At 43.2% G+C, this 9675-nt stretch overlaps 1 protein-coding gene across 2 annotated transcripts; it reads left to right on the top strand.

Annotated features, from left to right (window-relative positions):
- Positions 1-264: 264 nt before the first annotated feature.
- On the top strand, positions 265-8210 carry nek3 (NIMA related kinase 3). Of its 2 annotated transcripts, none has more exons than XM_061217293.1 (14): positions 265-392; positions 1214-1337; positions 1668-1761; positions 2177-2274; positions 2693-2776; positions 3056-3123; positions 3248-3334; positions 3615-3669; positions 4113-4313; positions 4736-4841; positions 5219-5359; positions 5980-6114; positions 6725-6848; positions 7496-8210. In XM_061217293.1, exons 2-14 carry the CDS (start codon positions 1221-1223, stop codon positions 7560-7562), a joined length of 1377 nt encoding a protein of 458 aa, XP_061073277.1. In that variant the 5' UTR covers positions 265-392; positions 1214-1220; the 3' UTR covers positions 7563-8210. The 2 variants fall into 2 exon arrangements, with proteins under 2 accessions (XP_061073277.1, XP_061073276.1); XM_061217292.1 differs by having other exon boundaries at positions 5207-5359.
- The last annotated feature ends 1465 nt before the right edge of the window (positions 8211-9675 follow it).

Genomic DNA, 9675 nt, shown 5'->3' with positions numbered 1-9675 from the left:
TAAGATAAAAGCACAACTATAACGTCCTTATATAAGCAAACTAGCTGTGTGACGCACTACGAGAACATTCTCGACCGGTTGAAAATAGGACGATACATTTAAAACGCTTACTTCTCCAAAACTAAAGAACGGCCATATTTAGTCCTTTCATCGTTTCTTCAATGCCCTCTTGTGCAATTTGCGTATAAAAATCTAGAAAGTGTGACCAACCACCATGTTACTCCTTTAAAGCACCGCTCAGTTCATTCATTCGCCTACGTCACTCACTCCCTACGTAAACCTACAGTGCGGAAGTAAATGTGTCCCATGCGGGCGTTGTTGTCGTTTGTAACGTGTGCGAAACGCTTCGGGAGTGTTTATGGAATGTAACACCATTCATAATATCGTTTAAGGTAATGTGCTTCAGACAACATTTTGTTCATTAAAATAATCTAGTCTGACACTAATTCGTGCTAATGTCTAATTTCAATTTTATTCCTTGTTATTTAGTGAGCTAGCGAGCTACCCTTTGTACTGGTGCTATCTGTCAGGCAACATCTGATAAGCTCCATTCATTATCTCGGTGAACGTATGACTTTAGTACTTATGTTCAGCTAGCTTTTGTAGAGCATTTTCATTTTGCAAAAGACATGACTATCTATGTGGCTAGCTACGTAGTTGGATCTTGCTTGTCTAATTTTCAACTTGATGCAGGTGATCAGCTATTTCGAAAATGACAGCGACTCACCAGAGATCTAGTTGTTGACTAAAGCTAGCTCTCAGGTCAGTGTGCTTGCGGTTTCGGCCAAGCTAGGGTGAAAAATCAATCCTTTATACAGTATATGGTAAAAATAGTTTATTTGTCTTAGCTTTCTATCTAAGAAAACGTTTGTGTTGCTACCAGACCATTGGAAGTCCCTTCTATCATTGAACTGACATGTTGACTCACCCTCTGCCTGTGTTTATAGTCCTTAAATTTGGCTTTCAAAATATACAGTTGACACTCTGTACCAAAACATTGCATAGTTGTACAATAATTCAAGCTCATTGGTTGAAAATAGGTTCTAATTGCCACAGCCAATGGCATTTGCAGAGAAGAAGGATTGAAAAAGTGTTGTGGTTTCAGCATGTTTGCTGCTGCAATTCCTCTCTTGACCGTTAGAAGTCCGAAATTACCTATTGTACCTTTAACACGGTGGCCCTGCTGTGCCTGTCTCTATCTGTGGGTGTACAGAGTGAGGATGGACAGTTACACTGTACTGAGGGTGATCGGAGAGGGCTCCTTCGGACGCGCACTGCTAGCACACCCCAAAGATGATAGCGGCCATTACGTGATCAAAGAGATCCGTCTACCCAAGGTAATTTCACCGACAAGATATGGTGGTCTTCTTCTTCTTCTTTGTTTCAATCAACATGACATAGCTAGAATAAGTACAGTACTTTTGCTGTTGCGATGTCAGAACATGTTGGGACGACATTAGCTCATGGTGTGTTGAAGTGTCCCTGAACAAGACGCTTAACCTCCAGTTTCTGCCAGCGAGCTGGTTGGTGCCTTACATGGCGCCTTTCGCTGTTGGTCTGAGAGTGTGTGAGTGAATGGGTGACTGAGAGGTTTTAATTGTGAAGCACTTAGGATAAACAAGCACAATATAAATGCAGCCCATTTAGCATTTGTGTCTGTTTCACAGACACAGTCTGGGCAGGATGGCTCCAGGACAGAAGCCGTACTTCTCTCCAGAATGAAGCACGCAAACATCGTCGCCTTCAGAGAGGCGTTTGAAGGTTTCTGTTTCCAATCGTAATCTTTTTGTGTCCTTAATATTCTTGTGAAATAACAAAGAGAACATGTTTCCTCTTACAATGTGCTTTCAGCAGGGCTAATGATAATGTTGTAATGCAGTGATGTGTCAGACCTGGGTCAATTTTACGTAATTGGATTTGGATTCAAATACTTTTCTGTGCCCAATTGACCAACCAAGAGGACCAGAAGGTGGGGTTTGCACTTTTTGAAAGTATTTTATGGATTCCAATACAGGAGACAAGTTCAGTGAACCATAGAAAAGTATTTGTATCCAAAAAAAAGTCACATAATAAGTCAGTGATGTTTACATAATAAATCATGACATAATCCTGTCTGTAAGTGAGAAGGTGTGGCTGATATTTGCAATGAAAAACATTCTCTGGTTCGTGCCGTTAGCTGAGGGACATCTGTACATCGTGATGGAGTACTGCACTGGGGGAGACCTGCTGCAGAGGATCAAACAGCAGAGGAACACTCAGTTCTCTGTGGATGTGGTAAGACATTGGGCTCTTCAGTCAAACGTATGTAAGGTCAATACGAACTCACGCCTCGTGGGCAACAGCCAGTAGTGTCTGTGAGCAAGTCAGGGTGTGTCAGTGTCCATCATGTTAGTGCTTTCATTGACATTATTATTATTATTATTATTATTATCATCATTATTATTATCATTATCATTATTATTAATTTATTATTTAGTTGACGCTTTTATCCAAAGCGACTCACAGTTGATTAGACTAAGCAGGGGACAATCCCCCTGGAGCAATGTCCGGTTAAGGCCCTTGCTCAAGATCCCAACGGCTGTGCTGATCTGGCTCCACGAGGCCCGAGTCACATACCTTAAGCACTAGGCTACAGGCTGCCCCAGTGACATCCCTCCCACGTTGAACCGGATTCTCTGTTCCTCTTCCACAGATCCTCAGGTGGTTTGCTCAGATGTGTTTGGGTGCGAAACACGTCCACGACAAGCGCGTGCTACACAGGGACCTGAAGTCCAAGGTGAACGGGCTTACCTGAGGCCAGGTGGCATGTGATGTCATCAGTCCCCAGTTTTCCTGTAATGAATGTCTGGAATATTAATGTATCTGTGTGATAGAAAATGACAAATTTGGTGATTGGATTAAATATAATTTTAGCTTGTTTCATCCTGAATGCTTGTTATGATTTTTATGAAATTAGCTGTGATTCATAGACATTCACATTCCATTCATAGAATAAGGTAAACAGAGTGTTAGTTTTCCCAGAACACTTACACCATCTCTGTTGTCTTATTCTTAGAATATCTTCCTCACAGATAATGGGACTGTCAAACTGGGGGACTTTGGTTCGGCTTGTGTTCTGAACAGGTATAAAATGGAACTTTCCAGGTCTTTGCCCTTCCTAATACCTGTACACATTGTTCCAGAAAATGCTATTTTTTTGTGAAATTATAGCTTATTTTTAAACAGATTTCTTTGTTCTACATTGTAGCTCCAAGGCTTATGCGTATTCCTATGTGGGAACCCCTTACTACGTTTCCCCAGAGATATGGGATGGCAAACCCTACAATAATAAGAGGTATGTTACGCAGGTGATAATGAGAACACGTGCAGGTGTTTAGAGAACAGGGTTGGGCAGGGAGATTCCCTACTGACGATTATGCAGCTTTTAAATTCTGTTCCTGTCCATATTCCCAGACCCTACTTGACAATTAACGTTGCACCAGTAGTAACAGAGATTGTGTGTGCATTTCAGCTTGAATCCTGCAGATGCACTAAAAGCGTAACAGTGCACACGTCTGATGGGGAAAGGTGCTTGGCCACAGAGTGATGGTGTGAATGTTTAACCTGTGTTGCAGTGATGTGTGGTCCCTTGGCTGCGTCCTGTATGAACTCTGCACCCTGCGTCATCCGGTAACTACCCAACGTTTTCTCCTGCTCATCTGAACACAGACCTTTGAACCCCGTTTTTATACCTGGTACTGATATCTATACAAACAGGGATTATCCACATAAAATGGTGGTGTAATTAGGAACAGATTAAAATCGATTGCCCAATTTACAACCGAAACTCCCAAAGCTGTCAAAACTAAATTTAGCAGGTGTATATACATGATCTGTGTTACTGGGCACTAATAACTCAAAATCTGTTGAGATGTAGTAATACACTTGAGCTAATGAAAATAAATGTGTGTACACTGCTGGCCTGATAACAGCTTTAACTCAGCCAGTCAATAAATTAACCAGTCAACCATTGAACCTGTCAGCCAATCAACAAACCATTAAATGTGTCTAGGAGCCTATTGATCAAGCAATCGATCGGTTATTCAGTCCACTAACTCTCCTATCTCTCGCAGTTCCAAGCACGGAGTTGGAAGAGTCTGATTTTGAAGGTGTGTCGGGGTGCCTACCCCCCTTTACCCAGTCGCCTGCCCTACGAGCTGCACTACCTGCTCAAGCAGATGTTCAGGACCAACCCGCGAGACCGGCCCTCTCTCAACACCATCCTCACCTCGCACCGCATCGCCAAGCTGCTGCAAAAACACCTGCCTGCCCAGGTAATCCCGTCCCCTTCCCCAAAGGGTGGGTGACTGTTTACACTGACGTGCATTCAAGATGCTGAACGTTAACATATTAAAACTTTTACATTAGCTGTCGATGGGAAAGATGCAGAGAGATCAAAAGTTGACAGTTAATAATTTGGCGGTTATCATGCATTTTACTCAATGTCATTTTTATTCTTACCTTTTTGAGACAATCCTAGCTTAGCAGCTAGCTGGTATTGTTGAATCCAACCATCTGTTTGCTGCAAACATAGTTCACTGCAAACCTCTGCCGTATGGAACACACGTCAGTCATTCTCCCCTTTTCATTTTGCCATGGTGACAAATCTCACGCCAGAGTTCCACAGCTTGTGGCATGACAGAACCTGCGACCCGTGACCTCATAATGCTTAGGCTGTTCCAAATGCGTTTCCTAGCAACTACAGGAAGAAGCTCCAAGCAGATGGAAGAAGGAGGAAGGGGAGAAGGTAGCCATGTTCCTGGGACAGAAGAGTCTCATCCAGACAATGTCTTCACTTGGAGGTGGGAGCGGTGGACCAGGGCATGTTTTGCGATCACAGGAACGTGTATTATGTAAACCATTTTAAAGCGAATCTTCAAATATTCGCTCTTGTTTCTTTTTAGGTTCATAATAGAACAGTCACATGTATTCATTCAGCTTTTGTGCTCATACTTTGGCTTGGTCTACGCTCCTGCCTGATATGTAGCAGATAGATGAATAGCTAGATAGATCATTGCATTTATATATCGCTCCCCACACACCAGCTGAGGTGGAGAGAGATGAAGAAAACAATGCTTTTGCCAATTGAATCAGGGGATATTAGGTGGCAGGTTGAAAAAGCCAGGTCAAACCAAGGTCTTTGCATTCACTTTTTATCAATGTGCAGAGCCCTTTGCAGGATCTACACAGGAAGCACAGGAGCGTCCACGCAGGAATTGGGCGGTAGGCCCACCCAACACACTGATGCAGTTCCTGGGGAATGCTGACCTCATTTCCTCCTCCAGCATGGCCCTTGAGAGCGGGTTCGAGTCCAGCTCAGGTACAGAACCACAGCCTGGTACAGAACCTCACCCTGGTACAGAACCACAGCCTGGTACAGAACCTCACCCTGGTACAGAACCACAGCCTGGTACAGAACCTCACCCTGGTACAGAACCACAGCCTGGTACAGAACCTTACCCTGGTACAGAACCTCACCCTGGTACAGAACCACAGCCTGGTACAGAACCTCACCCTGGTACAGAACCACAGCCTGGTACAGAACCTCACCCTGGTACAGAACCTCACCCTGGTACAGAACCACAGCCTGGTACAGAACCTCACCCTGGACTCCCCAGGACCCGTCCTGTTTGTTGCTTTGTATAAAAGCGTCAGCTAAATAACTGTAACGTAATATGCAGTTATTCAGCAACTGTCAGTGGATACTGGAAACAGTAAAACGGTCAAGTTGAAATATAAACATAAACAGTCAAACGCAGAATACCCCCATGGACCCCCCCCCACCTTCTGTCGACATATAACCCTGTAAAAACACATTATTTGTTTAGCTGAATAATTTTTTGATTGAAGCGTTGAGTAATTTCCTATCATCCTGTTGAAATCCTCTGGTAAATCTGGTAAATCTCTGCGTTTGCTGAGAGTGCCCTGCGATTCCTCCAGGGGGCAGTATTGCGGAGACAGAGAGGGCCTCCCCCCGCAGGCAGTGGGACAGAGGAACTCCTGAAAGACTCCTGAGTCTGCTGGACAAGGCCTGTCAGAGCCTGGCCTCCAGAACATACACTGTGCACAAGGAGGGTGAGTGTGTGCACGTGTGTGCGCGTGTGTATGTGTGTGTGAGCACATTCATGTATGAGAGTGTCTCTGTGTGTCAGCACATGCACAATTGCTATTTGGCGTAATAATTATCATTTTTGAAACTCACGCAATAACAGTTTTACTGCAATACAGGGCTGGATTCTTACTATACTTTGGAGCATTTTATTGAACGTTTCTTAAAGTCAGGGCGGCGCGGATGGTGCAGTGGGTAGCACTGCCGCCTCACAGCAAGGAGGTCCTGGGTTTGAATCCCCGTCGGCCGGGGCCTCTCTGTGTGGAGTTTGCATGCTCTCCCCGTGTTTGTGTGGGTTTCCTCCAGGTACTCCGGTTTCCTTCCACAGTCCAAAGACATGCAGGTTAGGCTGATTAGAGAGTCTAAATTGCCCGTAGGTATGAGTGTGTGAGTGAATGGTGTGTGTGCCCTGTGATGGACTGGCGACCTGTCCAGGCTGTATTTCTGCCTTTCGCCCAATGTATGCTGGGATAGGTTCCAGCCCCCCTGCGACCCTGTTCAGGATAATGAATTAATTAATTAATTAATTTCTTAAAGTCGCTATAGCATCTCTCTCTGTCCTCATCCCTGTCCCAGGTGCTGAGCACCCCCTGATGGGCCCCCTGTCCCAGAAGGGGGCTGACAGCCCGGATGGAGCCGAGGAGGAGGAGGATGAGGAAGAAGAGTCCCGTCTGGAGCCTCGCTCCGATGATGAAGACACGTGAGTGTGGCCCCTACATAACCTGCCTGTGTCGCCCGTTCATAACCTGCCTGTGTCGCCCCTTCATAACCTGCCTGTGTCCCCCGTTCATAACCTGCCTGTGTCGCCCCTTCATAACCTGCCTGTGTCCCCCGTTCATAACCTGCCTGTGTTGCCCCTACATAACCTGCGTGTCGCCCCTACATAACCTGCCTGTGTCGCCCCTACATAACCAGCCTGTCGCCCCTTTATAACCTGCCTGTGTCGCCCCTACATAACCTGCCTGTGGCCCCTACATAACCTGCCTGTATCACTCCTACATAACCTGCCTGTGGCCCCTACATAACCAGCCTGTGTAGCCCCTACATAACCTGCCTGTGGCCCCTACATAACTTGCCTGTGAAGTCACTCATTTACAATATACAGCTCTCAATACATTTTAATAGCACAAAATCATGATGTAAATTTCTACATTTCAACACAGTGTAAGCATTTGAACTTCGCAGTAAGAAAACTCCACACTAAGAAATTGAAAGAAAAACGACTATTACTTATTATCTCCATTATTATTGTTTTCATTCTGTTATTGTTCAGCAGAGAGGATATAAAATATTTTTTAGAACACACAATAAATGTATTCATGTTGGTTTTGTACTTTCTCTTCACAGGGATTTTGAAGAGGACTGCCCTTGTGACTTGGTGGAGGAGCTGGAGAAAATGGTCATGGAGCCCTGATCTCCATCATTCTACATTTCTGCAGAACAGAGACTATTCCCTGATCTCCATCACTCTACATTTCTGCAGAACAGAGACTATTCCCTGATCTCCATCACTCTACATTTCTGCAGAACAGAGACTATTCCCTGATCTCCATCACTCTTCATTTCTGCAGAACAGAAACGATTCCCTGATCTGCATCACTACATTTCTGCAGAACAGAGACTATTCCCTGATCTCCATCACTCTACATTTCTGCAGAATAGAGACTATTCCCTGATCTCCATCACTCTACATTTCTGCAGCACAGAGACTATTCCCTTATGTCACATCACTCTACAATTCTGCAGAACAGAGACTATTCCCTTATGTCACATCACTCTACAATTCTGCAGCACAGAGACTGTTCCCTCATTTCACCTGCATCTACGGTGCTGAAAAGTCATGGCCGTAATGTCCTAATCACTTGCTTTAAATTATGTCTTAACTTTTTTTTATTATTAACTGGAAACCCAGTGTTATAATTACGTTTTTCATGTGCATTTTGCAAAAATTGTTTATTTATTTCTACTTGCAGAATAGATGGGAGCAGTGTACACCATGTGTATTTTACCTGATATTGAAATTACTTGTACCTTTTCTATGACTAAACTTTTTAATACATAATTATGTGGTATTTTTATGCTATAATACTGTTCATTAAAATGCTTACTGTACATGAACTTATGCCAGGCAAGGTCACGCAAGGTAGGTGGTTCGATCCCCGGTGTAGCCACACCCGATCCGCAGTCATTGGGCCCTTGAGCAAGGCCCTTAACCCTGCATTGCTCGAGGGGAGGATTGTCTCCTGCTTAGTCTAATCAACTGTACGTCGCTCTGGATGGCCAAATGCCATTAATGTAATTATTATTATATCCTATCCAATAATGATTTCCGTTTATGTCCGTTTCTAAAACACCCTTTTGCCATATCTTGGCCAAATATAATTGTCACCTCTCCGCTGTAAACTTACTGTAAAAACTAGCCTTTATTACTAAATAAAACTTTCGCTCTCACTGTGAACGCTATTATTGTAAGACTTTTGTGGAGCGAAATATGATTTTATGATTATGAACCGACGGTGCGAAAATTTAAGTTGGTTATCAAATCCACAAAACACTTCCAGTATTCTTTATTTTAAATAGTAAAAATATTGAACAGTCTTTGATGGAACGCTGCTTCATCTCTGGTAACAGTGAATGTGAATGACGTAGTGCGTTCTAGAACGGTTTGTCCTTATTGCGTCTGTATGAACCTATTATGCGAAAAAAGAGTGTACACGCTACAGTATTTAAGTTCTTGTTCAACACATTCGCTGTTATTCATATTTTAACGGACTTCATTGAACACTACAAACTTGTTGATTTAGAAAGCGTTTAATTGACGCGTGTGCCAATCAAATCGGTACAACTGAACTCTCATATTTGGAGTATGTTTCACAATGTGGTGAGAGAAGCGGTCTGCAAAGACTATCTGTCCGCTTTAGAGGACTTGACTTTCAACAGCAAACATTACATCAACATGTTGACCAACCTGGCAAAAGACAACTACTACTTCTCCAAGGACATCGTTGCTATTGTGGAAGCACATATTGTCAAGGTATTTATGTATGTGTTTATTTATATATTTATGTACTTAAGTATTTCAACTCTTCTTTGGTCGCAGAAAATACACTGTTGGCGTTTTGTTTATTTGTGTAGTGTAGACAATTTTGTGAAACCGCTGGCAAGCCAGCGGGTGGGTTGGGATGAGGCTGACTTAATGGCAGTTAATGGCGACAGCTAGTGGACAATAGAAAATAATTGTATTCATTTATATTCATTTAAGATTACGCACTCGTTTATTTATTGTTATTAAACCATAATAACTATTGTTATTAAAGCATAATGGTTCTGCATAAATGAGCAATTTGATTGTACTAAAGCAATTCATAGGCTACTGTAGTCTATACGTTTTGCCATATAAATCTGGTTACAAAGACTGATGCAGCCTCATCGATCAATCATGTCGGTGTATTGCGATTTCAGATCGATTCCTGTGCATAGTAGTTGATCGAAATTGATCGGTGTCTGTGTGATTAATGATTCAATTT

The sequence above is a fragment of the Conger conger genome, chromosome 13, assembly GCF_963514075.1.
Source record: "Conger conger chromosome 13, fConCon1.1, whole genome shotgun sequence".
Lineage (NCBI taxonomy): Eukaryota > Metazoa > Chordata > Actinopteri > Anguilliformes > Congridae > Conger > Conger conger.
The sequence above is the reverse complement of the archived record's forward strand: the minus strand, read 5'-3'. Positions and strand labels throughout refer to the sequence as shown.